General features: G+C 38.8%; 1 protein-coding gene across 2 annotated transcripts; it reads right to left on the bottom strand.

Moving 5' to 3' along the window:
• Window positions 1-1,800: 1,800 nt before the first annotated feature.
• On the bottom strand, window positions 1,801-22,791 carry gipc3 (GIPC PDZ domain containing family, member 3). 2 transcript variants are annotated; one of them, XM_057840833.1, is made up of 6 exons: window positions 22,450-22,791; window positions 10,662-10,847; window positions 10,356-10,536; window positions 7,543-7,652; window positions 4,439-4,520; window positions 1,801-2,631 (listed from the first exon to the last, which is right to left on the bottom strand). In XM_057840833.1, the coding sequence occupies exons 1-6, from the start codon at window positions 22,789-22,791 to the stop codon at window positions 2,480-2,482; spliced, it is 1,053 nt and encodes a 350-aa protein (XP_057696816.1). In that variant the 3' UTR covers window positions 1,801-2,479. The 2 variants fall into 2 exon arrangements, with proteins under 2 accessions (XP_057696816.1, XP_057696817.1); XM_057840834.1 differs by lacking the exon at window positions 22,450-22,791 and adding an exon at window positions 14,876-14,931.
• Window positions 22,792-24,973: the final 2,182 nt, after the last annotated feature.

Genomic DNA, 24,973 nt, shown 5'->3' with positions numbered 1-24,973 from the left:
TCAGCTCTCACCGTTTGGTCAGACAGAAATGTATCAAGGCTTATAATTGCAGTGTTCGTGTTAGCAATTTCCTATGCAACACGTATTGGCCATTGTTCCACACACAAAACATATTAACCATTCTTCCGATAAAAACAATTGAACTGATTACAAAAAAATAATGAAACTGCTCAGATTTGGGTGCTGTGCGTGAAAAAGTCTCCCTTTGCCTACATCACTTCTATTTACTGATTCTGGTGTTCTGGCCAACAGCAGGAGATTTAAAGATTTAAATCAAAACTGTGTTCTGGCTTTCTTTGGTTTACTTTACAAACAAAAGGACTTCTTGGTCGTGGCTCAGCGAAGTCAAATCTATCGAATTCATTAAAATACACCCTGAGGTGATGGGACTACAAACTTTTATCTGCCCTACTTTGGTAATTGTAGGAGTCTGAGAGCCTGTCTTTATGTGTTTGGGCATGAGTTGTGGACTACAGCAGCTCTTTGTATGATTGTGCAAACCATTACCTCGCACGGTGATAATGCAACTAAAGTGCATCAGCGACTGCGAACATCGATCCTTGTCAATGAGGGTAATACAATATGAATAGTGGAGAGCTCTGGTGAGCTGATAACCCGCACCGTGATCTTCCTTTGCACGGTTGGACCTCATAAGCTACACAAGTTGGCATATCCTTCAGCAGTTCTAGCCTCCTCCTACAAGCAGCTTTAACTCTTCTGACAATGACTGCATTGTCCTCAAACCCAAAAGATTCCACATGTTACGGCTCACTCAACTTCACCTTCACATCCTACTCCACCTCCTCACTGACTCTGTTGTGCACACCTGTCACCAATCTCCACACCTGCCTTCACTTCCCAATCAACTGCCTGCCACCATAAGAGACCAGTCTGCATGTCATTCAACGCCAGAGCTTCACCTCACCACTTATGGTAAAAGTACAGGCCACTCTAATTACTAACTTTGCGACTCATTTTTACTTGCTCTATTTACAGCAATACTGAGCCAACTCAGCCTTCAAGCACAAGCAAGAAATCTGCAGAGCCACCACTTCCCACCAACTTTCCTTATTTTCCTCTTTGTCTAATAAACACACCCTTGGATTTTGAATTCCAGACTTTTCATTTCTGTGCTTTTGGGTCACACCGTCCAGCCACCTTAACACCACAAAAATGCCAGCCAAGCATTGACGTGCATAGCTTACTAACTACCAAAATTTTCGGACTATAAGGCGCACCTGACTATAAGCCGCCACCCACCAAATTTGACATGAACATGGCATAAGTTCATAGATAAGCCGCAGCTTTCGTCACTGTATTATGGGATATTTACATCAAAAGATATTAATTAATTATTAAGGCTTTATTTGACAGTCGCATCATTAGACCGTCATAATTATGATATGAAACTGTCATGGGCATTAATCAATGCTTATGACAGATGTCATTAAGTGTCATCCGCATTAAGCATTAATTAATGCCCATAACAGTATCATGTCATAATTATGACGGTCTTATAACAGTCTTATGACGCTGCTAAGTGTTACTTATCAACCCAAATAAATCAAAAAATAAGATGCACTTTACTATGAGCCCCAGGATTCAAAGTGAGGGGAAAAAGTAGCGGCTTAGAGTCCGAAAATTACAGTAGCTTTTTTATTGCATGGTAAGAACACGCCATTCAGCTACAGAGACGCAAAGCTGCTGTATATTGTATAGTGTGTGCCATAGCTAACAAAAGTAAAAGAGAAATAAATGTTGACAGACAAGCAAGGTAAAGTGCTGATTCTTTAATCCACCATAACCGTGAGGTCTATATAACAGGTGTAGGTGTAACTTTCCACTAGGAGCCAAGACATGACTGCACTGAAACAGCAGCTTCACAATTTCCATTATGAACTGTTCTCCCAGTTAAAATACAAATGCAGTAGTAAAGTTTACCGTGTGACATAATCCTGAAACAGCATGTACATGCACATACTGCTTACAAGATTTCATCACACAAATAAAAAAATAAATAAACAAATCATAATTGCTGCTTTTTTTAACCTCAATTATTAAAACCTGCCACTAAGTGAGGCTGTCTGTTGATGATGTGGGTTACGTCCTATAGAATGAAAAATAAATCTGTGTAAAGGGGTGAATTTGCGATTGCTGAGCTTCAAGTGAGCAGGGGTCGGGTGTACTGTAATCACAATACATTTTCTGTGCGTACTTTATTTGACCTGAAAATATACATGGTGGTCAGATCCTCCGTTTGAAGTGAACAATAATGTGTCTAGAGACCAAAACAGAGAGAATACCTTAATTTCTGCATTTGCCATGGTTTTAGAAGAAAGTGATTCTAGCGTAAATATTAAATGTATGCAAGCATTAAATTTGTATGAATGAATTAATAATTTATCTAAGAAATAAGGCCGCAATGCTTTCTTATAATTGGATGTGCTAAAGGACACAGCTGTATGGTCACAATAAAATTCTACATTCTCCCATTCTTGACGTCCCCAATTGCTCCCCAGACGTCAAACAAAAACACATCAGGAAAAGCGAAATCTCCCAGAACTGAGTCCAGCGCCTCTGCAAAGTCATCAGGGTTCTTCTTGTCCTTGCCTGCTTCCACAATGGTAGTTGCTGCACAAAGGAAGAAAAACAAGTTCAGATATATATATTTTTTTTAAATTTACTTCATCTAATTAAAAGATTTTAATTACCTGCTTACATTGCTTTTTCGGTCAGTTTGTGTGACAAGTCTTAAAAGAAAACAAACTACGGTATCTTTTTTTTTTTTTTTTTTTTTTTATTAAACAAAAAAAAAAACATGCAGCACCACCAAGAAAGCTCTGGAGGGCGTTCACTGGACAAAACCATGGAAACCGAGGCAACATTTCCTCCAACGGGGCGCTAAATTCAAACGGATCAAGTCAGATTCTGCCAGGGTTCAGAGCCTTACTGCCAAACAGACTGCATCTCTCAGCCGGCGAACCGAGCATTGGATTAAATGCTGGCGGTCAGCTTTATCAAGCACACTCAGGCAGGTTCTATTTGTGCAATGTATTTTATGTACTTGCCAATATATTATTTAAATTTAACATTTACATTTGTTTGTATTCTTAACTATATTCTCTGTGGCGTGTCAAATTTACAAGATATATCTTTCGTCACTTTAAAGCATTGGCGGATGCTGGTCTTCCAGTGAAGGGAAGCTCAAAGTGTGTCCATCTGTGAGTGCTTTTTGACGGTGGAGGGGCTCAGTGGCTCCCGCTGCTCGGTAGGGAATGAAACTAGAGTGCCAAAAGTCAAGCCTCCAAACTAAAGCAGCTACAAAAGCAAAACACAGAAATAGAAGCTCAATTGTTCGCTAGTCATTTTTAACAAAGCAAGTGCCGCTAGGATGATTCTGAAAGTCTCAGCACAACAGAAAGTTTCAGAACAACAGAATAAAAATTGGATGTAAAAAAGTGGATGTTAATATGACAAGATCGCTAATTCGCTCACTTCACTGTCAATTAAAAAGGGATTCACCCTCAGACAGATCATGCAATCATCAGACAGAGAAGCAGAGCATCAGGGCCAGCCGAGCCCTGCCCACTGCTCATAGAGCCCCAGAAATGCACAGCGTCCGATGGACGGGATAAACTCAGCTTTTAGCCAATGACTTGTCTCCTTTTGCTGTATTGGAATAAAACTTCAGAGGCGCACATAGTCCATAGGACTGTGAAGCTGTGCGAATGAATGAAAAGAAAACAACATCGTAACTAGCTATAAGAATGTAATTCTGAACAAAAGTTGAGCGCATTGTAGCACATATTTAGTCATGTACTCACAACAGTATACATTTGATCACTTTTTTTTTCTTCTTGACATTTTAGGGTAAGCTGAGCTTCCCTTGCAGTCTTAGAGCAATCGCCACTGCTAGATCTTTAAATTTCTTATTTCATCACTATTCATTATGTGATCATATTGGATAGCCCTCATTGTTTGCACAGTATGTTGTTTGCAAGTTTGCTGTTTCTTATTTTTTGGGGATGTTTGTATTAGTCTTGGGGTGCTTATGACTGCTATGATATTCTGGCAGAAATCTTGACTGTAAATTGTTTTTTGTATGTTGAATGTTTTTTATCATTCGATGTATGGTTTAAGGTAATAAACTGGAACATTTAAGCATTTCATAATCCTGTTATGAACCAGGGTGTATTCTGGTTGTTTTTAATTATGAAATTAATTATGAAAGGTTGTGCGACTGGCCCTCCCTTTAGTCCATGATCTGATGTCAACTCTGACTTCACAAATAGTCTTTCAATAAATATTCTTTTCCGATAAATGGAGAAAAAAAATCTACATAAAGTATTCCCTGAGGAGTAGTCTTGTTTTTGTGCAAATTTATCAACAGTCCATGCATTTTAACTGTGAATTGTGCATATTAGTATGGTGGTTTTACCTAGCTCTAAATCTCGGATGCCCATGTAGCTTTCCAGCAGATCATCCACTTTCATGGTGGCCCGTTCTTCAAACTCATTCTGCTAGGAGGAGGAAAATATACTGGTGTTTAAAATTATCGTTCACAAGTTACACATTTGTCTTTTAAAGTGGTATAATATGCAATTCTGCCAACAATCTCTGGCTGTTGCGTACGACTGCACTGATTGGCTATTGCAGGTTGCAGAGGCAAGGCAAGGCAAGGCAAATTTATTTATATAGCACAATTCAACACAAGGCAATTCAAAGTGCTTTACATCACATGAAGACCATAAAAATCACATTTAAATCAACACAACGTAAAAACCAAGACAAATGATCGCATTTAATCACAGAATAAAAATAAATAAATAAAAATAAAACAAAAATAAAAATAAAGCAAAAACTACTACTACTAATAATCATTGAAATCAGCAATGGAGATAAGCACAAGAGGAATAGAAGGCAGGTAGGTTGAAATATATAGACAGTTATGGATATGCAGTGCCAAACAAAAGCTTTTTTAGCCCTGATTTAAAGGAGCTAACAGTTTGAGCATACTTCAGACGTTCGGGTAACTTGTTCCAGAGGTGAGGAGCATAATAACTGAATGCTGCCTCACCCTGCTTGGTTCTTGTTCTTGGAACACGCAGAAGACCCGTTCCAGACGACCTTAGGGGTCTAGATGTCTCATAGGAATCTAACAAGTCAAGCATGTATTTTGGTCCAAGGCCATTAAGTGTTTTGTAGACGAGCAGTAGTATTTTATAGTCTATCCTTTGACTCACTGGAAGCCAGTGTAGCGATTTCAAAACCGGTGTAATGTGGTCCAGCTTCCTTGTATTTGTGAGGACTCTGGCTGCAGCATTCTGTACTAGCTGCAGCTTCCTGACTGATTTTTTATCAAGACCTGTAAATATACCGTTGCAGTAGTCCAATCTGCTGAAAATGAATGCATGCATAAGTTTTTCCATGTCTTGTTGAGTCAGAAGCCCCTTAATTCTGGTTATATTTTTTAGGTGGTAATAAGCGGATTTAGTGACGGACTTTAGATGGCTATCAAATTTTAGGTCTGAGTCAATAATTACGCCAAGGTTTCTGACTTGATTTGTAGCTGTTAGTGACATTGTGCTAAGTTGGAGAAAATTCTGGCACATCCATTCATTGATTTGACGAATGCATTTACTCAGGGAGACTAAGGGGCTATAATCATGTGGGGACACAGAAATGTACAGTTGTGTGTCATCTGCATAGGCGTGATAGGAGATGTCATACTGTTCCATTATCTGAGCTAACGGAAGCATATAGATGTTAAATAAGAGTGGTCCAAGAATTGACCCTTGAGGGACTCCACACGTGAATTTGGTTCGTTCTGACTGATAGTTTCCAATTGACACAAAGAAATCTCTATCATGTAAATAGGATGTGAACCACTGAAGAATAGTGTCAGCTTGGAGGCATTGAAAGCTGTGTTTTGTGTTGGTTACCTCCCAGTGTGTCCCTGTGACTACCCATTGATTTCACCTGTTGTTCCTACTCCTAGTGTATCCTCCAACCTGCATCCTCCTGTGTCACCCACCTGTTCCTCGTTGTCTCCTTACCCCTTGTCTGTGTGTGCATATAAGCTCCCAGTTTCTTCTTCTTTCTTCATTCCTTGTTGCATCATTGTCGTGGTCTATCCCAGTGTGTCGATATCTACGCCTAAGCCCTGCATTCCCTGTTTAAGTTTTGATGCCTTTTATTTGATCCGCTGTCCTTTTGTTGATACTTTGTGTTTTTGTTAATTATTATTAAACCATTTTTGAGTTCACCGCCACCCGTCCTTGCCTCTCTGCCCTGTTTTGCATTTGTTTCCCTGCTTTTGGGTCCGCACCGCTCGTCCCCCCTCGTTCCGTGACAAGCTGAGATTTTTTATGTGAAAGGTCTGTTAAAGTGAGGAAGCCCATCCAATATAGCAGAGATTAAAAATGCTTTTCTTCACATAATAGGGTGTCTACTGGTACTATCTGCTTGTGTCTGATGCTGCAGTCATTAGAGCCAGTCAGATGTATGCGCCATACCAGCACACAGAAGCAAAATTCTTTTTCCCCCCTCCTTCTCTTGTTCTTTTCATTTAATATTTTTTTCTGTTCTTTTTATACTTTGTAACCAAAACACACCCAGAGTCTGCATTTGAAGGCCAGTTACGTCATAAGACAATGCGAAGGCCTGTCCCAATTCATTCAACAACCTCTCACGCACTCACATGTTGACTACGACACCCGATTTGAGCAATTTTGGAGGACGCAACGCTACAATGCTTCGGGAATAGCCATGTCAAAGAATGGTTTTCGTACTGCTGCCATGGCTGGAATAAATCATCTTAAAGTGTGGCATCTAACTTTTTTGCATGAGTTTTTACTTTAAGCTTTTTACTTATTATTACTTCATCATTCAGTTTAAATATAAGTCTAATAGGTAGCTCAACACTTTACAAATGTTTGTAGTTCAGAGATTGCTCTATAAGTCTTTATTATTTCATTATATTTTAATTGATTTAAATTCATTTCATTATTACATGAAGAGTCACGAGCAACCAGGAAATACACCAAAGTCTCGCTTATCCCATTTGGATACCGGAGAAGAGCTTCTGTGTCCAGGAGGGTCCTATGTGTTGAGAAAATTGCAGACTGCAGACCCTGAATTGGGATACAGCTTTTGTCTCTCTGCTAGCCTGCTAGCCTTTTGCATTTTGAGATAATCTTAGAAGAGATGGAAGAGGTGACTGGGCAGAGTAAAGTTTGGGTTTCCTTGCATAACTGTTGCACTACAACCTGATTAGCAAAACAAATTGAATGGCTGGAGGGATGTAATTATCAAGTCGTACAATATAGTGTATCCAAATGATGAAGCCATTCAGAAAATGAAACACAAAGGTTATTGTGAAGAGTTGTCATTTCCTGGGTAACTGGTTCATGTTAGGTGTTGGTGTTGTTGATATAAAGTAAATTAACATGTTGGTATAGTTAGCTAAACTTCTGAAGTGTGGGGAAATTTCTCCAAGAAGTGTACAGCCGCTGATAGTGGGCCATTATCCTGTAAACTCACCACTTCCTGGACAGTAGCTGAACCTCTCGAACGAAGACGCAGGGTTTCCCTTCCATTGACTATTTTGCCTTCATTAGACTTCGGAGCTTTGGTCCTCATTCCAATCATATCTACACACAAACAAAAAATGGTTTTTTTAATCAAAAATGTTTTGGACCCCTATTACAGTACACTTGACTATTAATTGTAAGGAGAAAAGTTCTTATGTTTATATATAATATATGTGCCTGGCAAGTAAAGTACGCATTACTTACAATAAGACGCATTGGCAATATTTCCCACCAAAAACTTAGTATTTACAGTTTACGCGTTACATCACTGACCGTGTTATTGCTGGTTGTGAGGGGGATACAGTGGACAATCCAAAACTTCCTCTGACAAGAGGCAATTACTAGTTTAATTATGATAATAGAGGGGCTTTTATATTGTTGAGCCATCAATATAGGTATTTCCCTGTCATATAACCCTGAAAACTGCATGCACTAAATAGATACAGTGAAAGAAAAAGCTCTGTGCCCAGTGCCTCATTAAACAAGTAGAACAAATATACAGCCACACGTCACCGATGTTGGACCTGATGAAAGACAAGAGGCTCTTAAGTTTTTCTTAATCAAACTCATCTTCACATAAGCTCAATGACCTTGCTTAGTGCACAATGGCACACATTACCGTATTTTTCGGACTATAAGTCGCAGTTTTTTTCATAATTTGCCTGTGGGTGCGACTTATACTCTGAAACGACTTATGTCTGAAATTATTAACACATTATTATATCATTTTACATGTTATTTTGGTGTTTTGGAGTGACACTGATGGTTTGATAAACTTTTTAGCATGTTCTTTATGCTATAGTTATCGGAATAACTCTTAATTGCTATGTTACATTAACATACCGGCCACGTTTGCATTTCATTGCTCATGCATCATGTAACATAATCTTTATCATACTGTACACTTATTCAGCATTTTGTTCTCTATTCTATTTTTATTTTAAATTGCGTTTGAAGATGACATATCTGTTCTATGTGTTGGATTTTATCGAGTAAATTTCCCCCAAAAATGCGATTTGTACTCCGGTGCGATTTATAATTCGAAAAATACGGCATGTAGGAATAGAAAAGTATGATTCCTATTAATGTCACTTAAAGGAGACCTTCAGTTACATTGCTTTCTCATAGTCTAATCACTTGTACACACTTGTTTATTTTTTCCATTAATACTCTATATTTTGTTTCCCGGTCAAAAGGTCACCGACAGGAAGACTCCAACCCTAAGTAATAATCGGACTGTACAAAAGACTCATGTGTTATTTGAGTTTTAGACAGGCAAACTCTGGGCCGCCGCGTTTTGGGTCCTCTTCTGTGTGCCTGCATGTGCGCAACTTATTTTAAATTATCACAAAACCTCCGCCACACCGACTTTTATTCTCATAGTAATAGTACGAGGGGAAAAAAATTGAACTATTACTACGAGAATAATTGTCAAATTAATATTAAGAGAAAAAAAGTTGTTTTATTACATCGTGCTAATGTAACTGAATAAGCAGCTACATACTTTACGTGGGGTGTTTGTCCGTGACAAAATAAGAAGCATTGAAAGTATCTTGTGTTTTAGAATCAATTTTACAAATAAATAAATCCTTATTATTTTGCCTCATCTACATCAAATTATTATTAATAGAGTAATTTATACTAACACTTCGTCGTAGCTCCCACCTAAGGTACATGTACGTAAAGTGCGTAATGGCTCACAACTACATTACCCCTACGCAATATTGTGACTTTATTTTTCTCGTATCAATAGTACGACTTTAATTTCATAGTCCTTTATTTTTTAATTTATTTATTTGGCCCTATTCTCCGACATAGCGTCGCATCAAAGTGCATCATCAAGTTTTTTTTTCATGTACTTCACTCGAGTGATACGTGACATTTATTTTTCTACTGTGTTGGTTCTCACTCTAATGCTTAGAACAATATAAACATACCACAAAAATAGAAAGTAAGACTTGTTTTGAATCTGGTTGGACAAGTGAACAATATAGTCATACCACAAAAAGAGGAAGTAAAAATTGTTTTGAATCCTGTTGGACAAGAGAAGTCACAGTGTTCTGAATCTGTTTACATTCCATTCTTTTCCCATAATTAATGCCATCAGCATTGAACCGCAGTGTTTATCTGTGATTTATACTTGTTATTTGTGTCTTTATTTGTAGAATGTAAGTGTTCCAAAATGTTTTTAGGAATTACTAATTCTCTACAAAAATTGAATTGCAAGATTAGTTAAAGAGAAAAAAAAATTATTAGACTAGTCAACTAATCGTTAAAAAAAAGTCTGCAGACTAAAATAATCGTTTGGGACAGCCCAATATAACATTATTTCAAAGTCTTCATAGTGCTAAAATAAATAACTTAGTGAAGACTCAGCTGCATCTGCATTATTATTATTCTTCCTTGAGTTGTTTTGATATTTTCGAACATGAGCTTTCCATTAGGATTGTGCCACCATCCATCACTCCCTTATGCAGGGCTTTTTTATCTTTCTTTCCAGGTATTTCTGACAGCCACATGTTGACATTGTTGTTTTGAAGCAGTACTTTATAATTGATATGAATCCAATTGATCTGAACAAGGTTAGCTGTTGGCTTGGGCTTTTTCCCGGAATGGGATTTACCTAATATGTTGCAGCTGTTTTGCATATTTGTGTTTTATCTCCACGGTCCAGTAATGTTACCCCTTCATGTGTTTTGCTCTTATCCTGTATATGCACTATATCTGTGTGCATAACATTTTAAAAACTACTGTACATCTCACCAAAGGCCCTCTTGGGTCCAACCAAACGCAAAGTGAAGGGAATGCCTCTTGGTTGCTCTTTCAGCATCTTGGCCACTTCGTAATGTCGACATCCAACAATGCTCTGGTCATTGATGGCCTCGATGTGGTCACCGACACACACAGTTTTCAGCTGATCTATTGTGCTGCCTTCCTTTATTCTCTGAGGGGAAACAGAATCCACTGCCAGCTTTAGTTTGCCGACCACTTACTTGTCTTTTTAAAAGCAGGTGAAAAACTTTCAATATCAACTCTAAAGATAAAAATTCTTTCACTGTCCTTGCTCACCTTGATAAATGCATATCCAGCACCATTGTCTGTGATGGTAAGGCCCAAAGCATCCTCTGTCTTCACCACCTCCACCTCCTTAGTTTCTCCTCTGACATGAGCAAATATGAAGTCTTCTAGCCCAATTTGCCCTCCTAGTAACTTCTGCATGTCAACTTTATGGGAGTTGAGGGTACAGAATAAGATCTGAAAGGAGAACCGGCAAGTAAAGGTGCATGTCAATTAATAATCGGATTTTAATCATAATAATCTTGTTTCTTTGTTTCAGTAACGCAATTCAAGTCTGAGAAACTAAATGCTATATTAGAAATGATCAATCCTTAATCTTTGAAAACTTAACTCTTGTGATAAAATCTATAGTGCAGGTGAGCTTCACTTTTAGAATGATGTACTATAACAAATACAATGTTCTATTGTGATAAACTGTGTAGGCGCAGTATGCAACTCATTCTTCTATTTTTCTTTTTCTATCTTTCTTTCTTTCTTTCTTTCTTTCTTTCTTTTTAACATAATTGTTTTGCACTTAAACACCTCACTTTTGAATGAAAGGTTAAAAAGGGGAATTAATTTTAGCGCATAATTTTGCAAGTGCTTTAATAATACCCACATTGCAGTTATGTCAATGGTATGTTGACAAACTTGACACTAAACACAAAAGCCTGTTACATCAGAAAAGTTACACGTATAAAAATAATTGTAAGCAGCAGGAATAAGCGGAAAATGTTATGCTTAACTATTCCTTTGTGGAAATTTTGAGAAGGGTGCTTGATTAATCCATATGAAATTCACATTACTTTTGCTCCCATTATTTTTTTATTCCAATAAATGTATATAAATATGTTGAGCAAAACCTTGAATTTATTTTTATTTTTACAGCGTAATGTTCAGTGACGTAGTGTGTAGTAACCGGTCAACTGTGCTATACAGGGTTTAAACAGCAGGGGGACACAAATTCAAACGAATAGCCAGAAGTGTGGCCATACTCACTTCATTTATACATTTTTATTTGTAATTACGTGTTCTTCAGTGTTGGTTTTAATCTACAATTCCCTATTTCTAAGCAAAACTAAATATGTGTTTCTCCAATTGCAATTACAAATGACTGTGCAACTTTCACCGTCCAGAATAGTTCGATTTTTGTCATATGACAATACCAAATGCCAAGTAAAAATACACAGACACCATAATAATAGTAATAGCAATAATTATAATAAATAACAGCAACAGCAAACTCTAAACTGCTACAAATATTTTATTTCATAAGACACCAGAGAAATGCAAGATAACCACAGTCATGTGTTATCTGACCTTTTGCAATTCCACTTACAATCTTAGATATTGCGCACATGAGATACTGCAGCCTGACTACAGTTCAAGGTCTTTTTTGTCATGTAGCTGCATTTTTACCCTAAGTCAGTAGCTACTTTCTAAGTAATGAGAGCAAGGATGTGCAGCTTATTATGAACATCCTTAGCACACATCTGACTGCTGTTTGATGATTTGTACACAAATAAGTTACTTGGGAAAAATATTTAAGTTAAAAAAATATATATACAAATAAAACTCCCACTAGGTTTTTTCATCAATTGTATGGACTTTTTTTTTTTTTTTTTTTTTTGAAAGCCCATGCCATTATGGCATGCTGAGTAATACATATAATTTGTGCTGTTTTAAATGATTATACTACTTGAGAAATATACCTAAATGATCATTAATGAAAATGTAATCATCATAACATGTTGATCATATTCTGAGGTCATGAATGTCCATGTTTTATTCATGGTGATAACATGGAACATGAAGGTGTAACATCTTGTGTAACTTCAGCCAGTCACGTCAGCATAATTGTGGCTAGTGTCTTCTTGATAAGAACATGAAGGTTGGCTGCTGTGGAATATACTTGGTCTAATCTCCTGTCCTTCAAATAGTATTGCAGATAGGAAAAGCCTTCATAACGGTCTTAATAACTCTACAGATTGGCATTGCAGATGTTTTACTGTTCAGAGAATTGTATGAAACAGTCCAAGACAGATTGTTCAAATCAATATATACAAATTAGAGAGTCTTATAGTTACAGGTGCTGCACAGCAATCAGAATTTTTAACATTTAAGAAATACTGGAAGCATTTTGGCGGGAATGTGACTGAGTGGTTAGCAATGTTCCCTCTAAGCTGCGCGCATGCGCAAACGTGCACTGCTTGCACATACTCAGCACACAAGAAAATTACGGTGGTCGAGAGATGTCAGGCGAAATGCAAAGTCCAAACACTTTGCAAATAGAAAAAGCACGAGCCCCAATTGCCAACGCTTTGCAAAAGATAAAAAGCATGAATGCAAACTGCCACAACACGATCCCCAATTCCTAAAGCACGATCGCAAATTGGCAAAAGCACGAACCCCACTTGCCACAACACGGCAGCAAATGGCTCGCAGCACAAATGCAAATTGCCACAACATAATCCCCAATTCCTAAAGCGCGATTGCAAACTGGCAAAAGCACGAACGCCAATTGCCACAACACGACAGCAAATGGCTCGCAGCACGACCGCAAAAGGCTTGCAAGACAATTGCAAAGACGATGACCCAGAAGTAAAAAAATAAATAAATAATAAAAAAGACGACACTTTGTATATTGCTATATGTGTTTTGTGACCATCTCTACAGGCCTCCGTAAAGTTGCCCCCCCCCCATCAGACGCAAATTTATATAAAAATGATGTCAATCGTTTGTGCTCCAACGGTTTTGTAGATACAGTATTATTCTTTTATTGAGATATTAATTACGAGTGGGGACGTCACTCGTAGCTTTTTCTTAGCTTAGCTCCCGCAGCATATGGAGCGTACCAATTCTCTCAATAACAGAGAGGTGTCCTAACAAGGCTAGCACGAAGGTAGCGCAAACAAATTCGGGTCCATTTTGCAGTAAAATGGGGGCTTAGAGGGATGTCATCACTCGAAATTAATATTTCAAGCCCCTCAATTTGCTGCAAAATGGACCCGAATTTGTTTGCGTTACGTTCGTGCTAGCCTTGTTAGGACACCCCTCTGTTAATGAGAAAGTTGGTACGCTCCATTAGCTGCGGGAGCTAAGCTAAGAAAAAGCTACGAGTGACGTCCCCGCTCATAATTAATATCTCAATAAAAGCATCATACTGTATCTACAAAACCGTTGCAGCACAAACGATTAACATCATTTTTATATAAATTTGCATCTGATGGGGGGGGGGCAACTTTACGGAGGCCCGTAGAGATGGTCACAAAGCACATATAGCAATATACAAAGTGTCGTCTTTTTCATTATCTATTTATTTTTTTAACTTCTGGGTCATCGTCTTTGCAATTGTCTTGCGAACCCTTTGCTGTCGTGTTTTGGCAATTGGCTTCGTGCTTTTGCCAATTTGCAATCGCGCTTTAGGAATTGGGGATTGTGTTGTGGCAATTTGCATTCGTGCTGCGAGCCAATTGCTGCCGTGTTGTGGAAATTGGGGTTCGTGCTTTTGCCAATTTGCGATCGCACTTTAGGAATTGGAGATCGTGTTGTGGCAGTTTGCATTCGTGCTTTTTATCTTTTGCAAAGCGTTTGCAATTGGCGTTCGTGCTTTTTCTATTTGCAAAGTGTTTGGACTTTGCATTTCGCCTGACACCTCTCGGCCACCGGAGTACGGTGGCCGACACCTCTCGGCCACCGTAGAAAATATAGCAGCGCACAAAATAAAATTCATCAGAAACATATTGTAGCGTCAGTAGGACTACTGTTTATCAGCGCAGCAGTGATGTGTCAGCGCGACACTCCTACTGATGCGTTCGATTCGGCAACGCGACTAGGACAATTGTCGGCGCCACTGTGATGTGTCTGTGTGACACTCCAAACGGTGCGTTCGATACGGCAACGTGACGCTCCTATTGGTGCATTCGATTCAGCAACGCAACGCTCCCATTGGTGGAGAAAAGTGAGCCTGACTCCTGTGCTGATTTACTGAGGCAACATTCCGCTGCCAATCTTTGCAAGCGCTACAGTATTAATTAGTATCTCATTTTAGAACTGATAAAATCGAGTTCATTAGACCAACGAAATTGTTTTCTGTACCATTTTGCAACGTAACTCAATGAGCAACAGGTGTCTAGCCAATAATATGATACAGTTCACTTCAAATGCGCTACGCAGCTAATCATAGCATTGACAGTGTTGTGCATATGTGCCCTGCCCATACGCACCATGCAAGTTAGCTAGCTAACAACAGTGCAGCAGAGTTAAGAGACGCAAATGCTCACCCCTCATCATGGCGAAAGGAACGGGCAGCGATACTACACTCATCAAACCAATGAAAAAAAAAAAAAAAAGTGGTTCTTTTAACTCATTCACTCCCAGCCATTTTCACCAGAGCAAGGCCCTTCGCTCCCGGTCATTTTTCTGGATTTTGACTAATTTTGCAAGGCCCACAGAAAATTCTGTTCTATAGACCCTACCCACGTGACGTCACAACTCCTTCCTCCTGGCTGGTGCCGCCCAATTGTCCGTCAACACATCATGTTTACCTGTTACGGCTACGTACATTCCTCCTATTTACGACGTGTTTTTCTGCTCGTTAACATTAATAATCAAAATGGTGAAGGTGTGTGTGGCGGTCGGTTGCAATAACAGAGAAGATAGACGGAGAAGACGGAGAGACTTGAAGTTCTACCGGATTCCGAGAGACCCGGAGAGAAGAGAGTGAGATGGGCTGCTGCAATTCGACGAGAAAACTGGGCTCCAAACGATTACCACAGATTATGTAGTAGTCATTTTATATCTGGTAAGATGCATTTAATATATATTTAGAGGGTTTTGGGCTGACAACCTCAATTAAGATCATTGCTAGGCTAATCGCCGACAACATACACGTATGTATGTAGTGAGAGTGCTATCGCTAAACCATATAAACATTAAAAGCCCTAACTCCATTGACAAACGACATGAAATACATTAGACTTGACAGTGGTAAATGGTAAATGGTGTTATACTTATATAGCGCTTTTCCACCTTTCAAGGCGCTCAAAGCGCTTTACACTATATTGCCATCTACCTACTGGTGACGCAGCACCAGGAGCAATGTGAGGTTCAGTATCTTGCTCAAGGATACTTAGGCAAGTTCATCAGGGCAGAGAACTGAATCCACAACCTCTGGGTTGGGGGACAACTACTCTACCACTGAGCCACGCCATCCCCCCACAGTGGATGTTAGCAATAACAAAAGATTTTGAATTGAAAATTTCGTAACTCACCTTTCCAAGCACAAGATAGATTCCTGCCGAATTTTCATGGACGAGGACCTGTTTCACCCAACCAGCAACGAAGTATTTATAAGCCTCCAAGCTCTTAAAGTTTTTCAAACTTTCGTGAGAATAGGCTGACTTTGTGTGGACAAGATACTTGTACATATCAGGGTAGCTAGCAGATGTCAGGCAAATACGGCGGAGACAGCGGGTCGAAAAACATCGATTCAGGCATCAAATATGGATCTGGCGAATGGATAAACTGAAGCTTTTCCACATAACGCCTTTTATGCAACGCATCAAGTGAGTTTACGGCATCCGAAAGCACCGGGTCTTCCATGAAATGCATTATAAATTGCTCGATCAATTGAGACCATTGATAATACAGACACAAAATGACGGACAAGGGGGCGGAACTATACAGCGAGCACGTGATTTTGTGACGTCGGTGGGTAGGGTCTATTGCTATATAAACAGGGAACCCACCAAAAGAAAGATTAGACTCTTTTCTTTCAGCAGAAAAAAAAGTAAGCTCATATCTTTTTCCATTCTTTAGAAATCAGCATTAGAAAATAGCTTAGTTTGAGCAATTTTCCAATTTCTGATGAAAAAATGGAGAAAATGAGCTTTTTGTAAACGCATGCATTTCAAACATAACTTTGACTTTAACAGCTATTTTTTGCATTAGTTACATCCCAAACATCTGAATAATGTTTTGCTCTTGCAAAATATCATAATGAACAAGACAAATAGCGCTTTTGATAGCAAAGTAACAATTTGTTTACACATGACTACTGAGCGATGACGCCTGTTGTCGCCGAGATGACGCCGTTGTCGCTGCGTCTGCCGTGTAAACTTTTCCCTCATCTTGTCTGTCTAACAAAGATGGATTATTTTTTAATCTCTGCGGGGTCTGCTTGGCGAGTTAGGGTCTCAGTCGTTTAGCTCCGTCGTCCAGCGCCGGGCATTCCAGGCGCCCTCTCGGTTGTTTTGTTCGGTCTCCGCCGCCTGGCATACTGCTGCCAGCGCTGCGAACGTGCTGCCCGGCCTTTCATTGCTGTTGAATTGGGTTGCGGGTCTTTACAAAATGCACTACTGCCCTCCAGTGGCCAGTTTTATTGCTTTAAAATGGGTTTGGAGCCTTGTTTTTTGTTTCTCAGATAGCTCGCAAGCAATAGATTCTTCTTGTAGAAATAAAAAACGCAAAAGACATATAAATATGTTCTTGGGACAATGAAGCATTTAAAAATAGAACGTATTTATACGTTTCTGGGAGCAAATGAGTTGAAATGGAATGGCTGTCGGAGTATGTGCAAACAGAAGAACAAGCAGTGAAATTGAATGAGATTTTTTTTTCTGTCGTTTTTATTTTTTTCTAACCCTGCCCTGTATACACTGCAAATTTATAATGTCTTAATTAGATATATTTTCTTGAATCTAGTCATATAATTTTCTCCATCTTGTTTTGAGCGTTAAAGACTAGTTAACAGATTAATGCGTCAGATTATTCCACTGACTTTAAGTCAATATAGCTATTTGTTATTATTAAGCCCATACATCTAAAAGTTGGACGTTTTTCACCTAAATAAAGAAAAAAATGCTTGCAAATAATGTTTTGCACAATAGCTATTCTTGAATTAAGAACGTTTCTGACCTTACAAAGCTTTTTAAAGATTAAATATACTAATTTATTGCTTAAAATAAGTATTTTAAGCTTATTTTCATTCATTCATTTTCAGAGATGCTTATACTCACGAGGGTTCAGCAAGCTATTTTTCTTCAAGAAATCTGAGTAAAATTTACTTGAAGCACTCGCAGATAATTTCCCTTTTTTCAAGTAGATTTACACTGAAAACAAGGAAATTTAACTAGTTTTAAGTTTTTTTTTGCAGTGTAGCTGGTCAGGCACAGAGGATAGGAATCTTGAGTGTCTTAATTGTCTTAACAGTTTTAATGTAGGAGTTTGATATACTGTACTCCCATTGTGGTTGTTAATTTTGTTTTATTTATTCACTCAGCCATGCCACAACTGGACCTTACACAGTCCAAAGCAGGACTCTTGCTATGGTTAAAGCAGGACTCTCACATAATGTATAACAGTACACATTTCATGAACGACATGATTTTGGTCTTTTTCATTTTAAGTGGGCCAAATCAATTATATTCAAACTAAAATAATGAAAATTGCTGCTGTAATTTTATTCTTTCAATAAGCCATGTAACTTGCTATGATCCGAGGTTTTGAACAGGCATGATACTGGTGCACACACCAGTACACATCTGATGTTGCTCACCGTGTTCCGCAGTGTGCTCAGGGAGCTAGTGTGTCTGCTCAGACACATGAAAAATTAGAGGGAACATTGGTAGTTAGCAAGTCCGCCTTACAGTTCTGGGATGAAGGGTTGCGGCCTTCCTGTGTGGAGTCTGCATGTATGCCTGTGTGGGTTTTTTCCGTGCACTGTGGTTTCCTCTTGTATACCAAAACCATGCATGGCAGGCTGATTGAACACTTAATTGTCCCTATATATGAGTGAGTGCGTGCATTGGCTGGCAACTAATTCAGGGTGCATGGCCGGTCCCGCCTACTGCTCATAGTTGGATGAGATAGGCTGCAGCACCCCCACGACCATTGTGAGGATAAGCGACCCAATGATGATGTATAAATGAATCAAAAACTGTTGGGAGTCATTTAATATACTGTAATTTCATGTAGGCGTTATATTGTATTGGACGATTGGGCCAGTTTAATGGAATTGTGATAATGTAAACATTAGTAGGACCTCTTGCACTGAATGTTGATAAAACTCCAAACTATTATATTGTATTAACTGATAAAGTAGCCTCACAAGCAAGACTGTTACAGTCAGTGAGAAAAACACCCAGTTGCAGAGATGGTTTAGGATTTACAGAATTCTCAAAATTTAAATTAAAAATCTAAATCTCAATAAAGGGAAAAATGAACTTTCTGGAAGAACAAATAGGTGACCAGGACAAAATAACTCACTGGAACTTTCAGGAAACGGGCAGGCAGGTGGTGTGTGGACCCAAATGCAGGGAAAGGAGGCGAGGCAGATTGACGGTGCAAAATGATTTAATTATGGCAAGCGAAAAACAGAGTACCAACAAATAATGATGAGATTTAAAAAAACACAGCGACAAACAAAACTCAGGTTACTAACAAAAGGCTGGGTATCAAAACTTACTGAGGGGAACACGAGGGCTTGGAGAGACGCGAGAATGCTGACCAGAATGTGGACATGGACGTAGACAGACTTTGACAATGATGCAACAAGGAGTGACAAGAAACTGGGTGCTTATATACACACACGCAGACAAGGGGTAACGAGACAACGAGGAACAGCTGGGTAACACAGTAGGATGCAGATTGCAGGATACACTAGGAAAAGGTACAACAGGTGAAATCAATGGGCAATCACAGAGACAAGTCACACTAGGAGAAAACCAACACAAAACCTAACAGGAACAGTTATGAATCGAGTACTCGAAAAAGCATGGTCTTCTCAGGAGCGAGGCTACTAACAATGCTAATGCTGCAATCTTCTGCCAATTGGTATGTTTGGCTTGAAAAGGCTCTACTAATGAGTCACATGTGTTCCTGGTTAGCCTCACTCCTGAAGAGATCGGCCCTTCTCATGCCCATGCAGCCTGCAGACAGAAGGAGAAACGCATCAAAGCATTGCAAGCGGAATATATGGCAGGATCTCAACAGAGACTGTACGTCCTGATTCATTGATTCATCAACCAGTACCTTCTCGTAAACCTATACTGTCCAACCACTTCTCCAGTCATTTAATGTTCGAGCCAATCCGGAGAAAGAGGCGGGAGCTCTAGGTGTGAGCAGGAAGTGTAATGGCAGGGGGGCATGGAGGACTCAAAAGCAGTGAAACAAATGCGAAGTAAGGCACGGTGGCGAAAAATTCAACAAAAACAACAACAAAAACAAACAACAAAAACACAAGGTACAAACAAAAAGATCGGAGAAACAGGAACACAAAGTCTTGGCCAGGATATCGACATCGAATAGACAATGACCCAACAAGAACGGATAGCAGATGGGGTAACGAGACAATGAGACACAGGTAGTTGATACAAAAGGTACAATACGATTGGTCAAGACACAAGAAGCAGGCTGCAACAGGTAAAATCAATGTGTAATCACATGGACAAGAAACACTAGGGCACAAACTGAACAGAACTTAATTCAAGCCATGACGGAAAGCAAAGTCACTACCTGATCGTGGTGGGCTACAGGATCGCCACAGATTGCTACTGCCTGCGTGAACCGACTTTACTTTCTCTTGAGCATTGACAACAGATGTTGTCATGTACGTTATAGATTAAATGATAATGCATTTTTCCTTAGTTTTTGGAGTGAAAATATATATTTTTTAAATGAATCTCAAGAAACCACTCAATGATTATGCCGCAGATAGAACAAAACACAATGTCTTTCAATGTTGAAACAGTTTTAATGTACATGTGTAGATAATAACCTCAAACAAATTATATTCACATATGGACTCTAAAGCCTTTGTACATTTTTACAGTAACACTGTTTCTTACATACCATACATCTTTTTAAAGACTAACTAAAAAGGCTAGTTAACCTATAGCTATTTGAAAAAACGTGTATATTATAATAAAGTCTGTAACGTTTGAATAAAGTTTTTTGTTTAAATTTTAACAGCGTGAATGGTCTCTGAAGGGTTTAATTTGAGTGAGGAGCGAGGAAGACAGTTAAGTATGGAAGGAAAGCACTTTTTAAATTCTTGAAAGACATTACGTTTATGTACAGTATAGATTGTATGGGTGGAGGGCTGGGTGCTGCACATTCTTGTACATAAGGTGGCGGTATGCATCTGAAAGTTGCTTTGCAATCCGCTATTAATCAAGAGAAAAAGACTTTTAACGCGCATGCGCACTACGGCTACCCAGTTGTGACCGGCTGTTCACGTGACTGCGCTACGTCACTTCCTCCGTTGGCTTTATGCTTATAAATGCAAGAGATTTTGACATATAAAGGTCTGCCATGTGGTTCGACTAACAATGTTTTTATTTTGCCAAATATAACACATTATCATCTTAGGCATCGCGGCATCATAGGCATTGCGGCACGTTAAAATTCTTCTTTTGAGTTATGGTGGATTGCAAGCAACGTTCAGGTGCATATAGCCATCTTTTTTTTTTTTTTTTTTTTTTTTTAATAGCCATATAATGTATAAGAATGTGCAGCACCCATGCCTCCACCCCTACCATCTTTCAAGAATTTAAAAAGTGCTTTCCTTACACCTGTCTTCCTCTCCCCTCACCCCAAGTAAACCCTTCAGAGACCATTATCACCCCCCCAAAAAATAGAAAAAAATTATGTATTTTTATCATTTAATCTATTACGTACGTATATATCTATATTTGCCGTCAATTCTTGTGAGGAAGTGACGTTGATTCACGCATGTGCAATAGCAATCCTTCGCGATCCGGTAACCCATCACGATCGGGTAGTGACAAGCAAGTACTGTATCTGTTGAATAAAATGTCAGAGTGCAAATAGGTTCTTGTAGATCAGTGGTCTCCAAACTATTCCACATAGGGCCGCAGTGAGTGCAGGATTTCACTCCAACAAAATGAGACCACACCTTTTTACCAATCTGATGTTTTATAAGTGTAATCAGTTGATTGCAGTCAGGTGCTGCTTGTTTTAGTACAAACCACATTGGTTAAAAGGTCTGTGCTTGATCGGTATGAACAAAAACCAGAATCCACAGCGGCCCTCGAGGACCGGTTTGGAGACCCCTGTTGTAAATAGTTCAATTTCTGATGTTTTACTGAAGTTTTGCCGGAAATACAATTGATTTCCTCATTAAAAAAGGAGGAAAGAAAGTCTTGGAATGCTTCTCTTGACAGGAAATTATGTTTTTGCTCTTTGGGGAATGAATACGTCATACTGTGGCTTAATGTGGATTGGTCGCCTTCTGATGGCAAGCCAATCAGGGGAAAGAGACTACAGACGTGCTATTTGCTTGAATAGTGTGGCAGAACGCAAAGCAGTTTTTGTTGATGGGTCAATTTCCTAAGTTTTGTCTGAAAAACACAACTTCCTCATTAGAAGAAGAGCAAAGATCGTCACTAAAAGCTTTTTGTTTTGGATGGGAAACGATGTTATTGCAAGTGTGACGAGAAGAGTCATCGTCCAGTCAAAAGCCATATATTTTTTTAAGGTTCTTTCCATCATTCCTAGATTCATATGTAGAATATATTCGTTGAGGATATATGGAATGGTCAATGTGGCAAGCCAGGAAGTGTTATGATTTTATTTATTTACTCATTTTTAATGTTTTTTATTGTTTGTCACTGAATTCTGAAGGTGACCCATTGAGTATACTGTGAATGTAAAGAGGGGAACACTGAACACTGCGTCACTTTACAGTGTTTCATGAGAACCAACCAATAAAAGCCACAAAAGGGATAGATCAAATGAAATAAAAGAGCACAATCCAGTTCAAAAAAGCAGTTCGTACCTCTGAAGGAGAGATGTTGAAAACTTCAGCAATCTTGGCATAGAGCTCCTTGACATTGGTGAATCCATGGATTCGGCCCGTTGGGCTTCCGTGAGCCAGCTGGGTGTGGAAAACAAGCCTCGGCCGTGGGTAATCCGGTGGCCCCAGTGGTGGTGGTGAAGGTGGGGGAAGTGGAGGGGCTGTGGGCTCTATACGCCCCTGATTCTGGCTTTGGGCCTTGTGTCCCTCCATGGCCTCTGCCCCAGCTGCCTTAGAGTCCTGTGGGCTCATAGCCTCCGTTCTCTGCATCTGCTCACGTGCCTTCCTTCTCTTGGATCCCTGATGGTGCAACTGTTCTACCATAAAGAGACAAACACTAAACTCCCCCCTTGGTTAGCTGTCCAACCATCCGACCACCCTCAGCTTTGGGCAGAACAGCGTTAATGAATTAGTCATGAAAAAATGGTAATACTAGCTTCCATGTAGAAACCAAATACCCTTCTAGTGAATGACTGTATGTGTTACACCAAAACCTTTTGTCGCTCGTACTTAGAGAAAAGAATTCAAGTTTGATTCTTTAAAGATAAAGTATGTCAAAATGCTACATAGATCCTCAGTCTGTCTGTGAGGATTGCAACTTGAATGTTTAAAATGTCTTCATTTGGATCAAAGGCAGAACTGCTAAGAAGAATGGGTGCTAATCTGTCCCAGAGCAAGAGGTAAACTGATATATTTGGTTTGGGACTACAGGTGCCATCCTTCACTGGCCTCACTGACTGATATGCTTGAGTGAAACTTTGGTGATGCACTGACCTTTTTACCACATAGCCGGCCCATCAGCAGTTGCGTAAATCACATTAATGGTGTACATTACAATGAAAAAAACAATATGCATTATTGGTATTTTAGTACACCATTACAAACTACTACAACAATAATAATAATCCATTCGTTCTATATCCTGTTCAGGATTGTGTGGTATGGAACTATACCCTGCACTGGTTGCAAATCAGTCACAGGGAACATATTGAAAGAAAGCTGATCAGACAATTGATACCTTCGGACTAAATTATTTTTATCATTATGAGAGTGGTATAATTGATCCCAAATTTAAATCTCACTCTTATATGTTTGATTTCTTCCCAATATGAAGTCAATTCTACTCTGAAAAAACTAACTGGTGGATTTACTTGATAAAATCATGGTAACAATTTGCACTTACTTCTATTAAGTAAATTTTACTGCTTGTGAACTGAACTTAATATTGCAAGCAGTAAAAATTATTTACTTAATTAAGTTCAGCTCACAAGCAATAAAACATTGAAAAAAATAACTGGTGGATTTACTTGATAAAATCATGGTAACAATTTGCACTTACTTCTATTAAGTAAATTTTACTGCTTGTGTACTGTATTTAATATTGCAAGCAGTAAAAATTATTTACTTAATAAAAGTAAGTGCAAATTGTTACCATGATTTTATCAAGTAAATCCACTAGTTATTTTTTTCAGTGTTTTATTGCTTGTGAGCTGAACTTAATATCGCAAGTAGTAAAATTTATCTACTTAATAAAAGTAAGTGGAAATTGTTACCATGATTTTATCAAGTAAATCCACCAGTTATTTTTTTCAGTGTACCCATGCAGTTGCATTTCAATTTGACAATCAACCCAGCTATTTCTGTTCACAGAATCAAAGTGCCTTGTCGTTAATATAAGCTTTGTCTGGATTATTTGTCCTATTTAAAGGTACAGTATATCTGGATAAGCACAAAACACACAAACCCAACAAACTGTAAAGAAATGACTGCGATTTTTTTTCTCTTCTCTCCAATCTCTTGTTGTTACTGTCAGTTGTGCAGAACGCGGCATGCTGTCAGTTGTGCAGAACGGGGCATATGCCTTTTACACTTATGCATTTTATGAAAAGTTTTTCTGTGCAACAGTGGAGTTTTACTGTATATACGGGCACTGGGGTTATGTATATTATTTCATTCATTCATGACGAATACTGTATTTGTTTATTAATTGCATTATGATAGAACGATGTTTAAGAACTGAGAAAAAGACACAAAACTGAAGATAAAGATTAAAGACTGACTGCTAGCTTTAAAAACAAATGAACTACACCGAGCATAATACAGTATAAATACTATAATGTTATTTTGGATTTTAAGTTTGTCACCCTGTGTGAAGGGGACTGGACTACATAGGATAGGTCAGGAGTGAGAGTGTAGGGGGAAAAGATCGAGGAAGGCGTAATGGATCCATCTTTGGAAATGGAGTGTGGTGGCATGACTATGTAATTTCTAAATGCTTGTAGATACCGAGTGCAAGTGAGGGGACAGCCCAGGAAGTGTGCAAGGTCAAGGTTTCTGTGTATAGCAATTAAGGAGTGGCACCATTCCAAGCAGCTCAGCGTAATTCAGTAAAGTGAATGTTTAAATGTGCTAATTGCTTCAAGAAAATAAATCTGGATTTTGTATGGTTCTGCATACTTGCAGTATTTCGGCAACAGCTCAAAGGTCCCTCGCAAAAAATGTCATT

Source organism: Corythoichthys intestinalis, chromosome 7, assembly GCF_030265065.1.
Source record: "Corythoichthys intestinalis isolate RoL2023-P3 chromosome 7, ASM3026506v1, whole genome shotgun sequence".
NCBI lineage: Eukaryota > Metazoa > Chordata > Actinopteri > Syngnathiformes > Syngnathidae > Corythoichthys > Corythoichthys intestinalis.
This window is presented reverse-complemented; position numbering and strand designations above follow the sequence as displayed.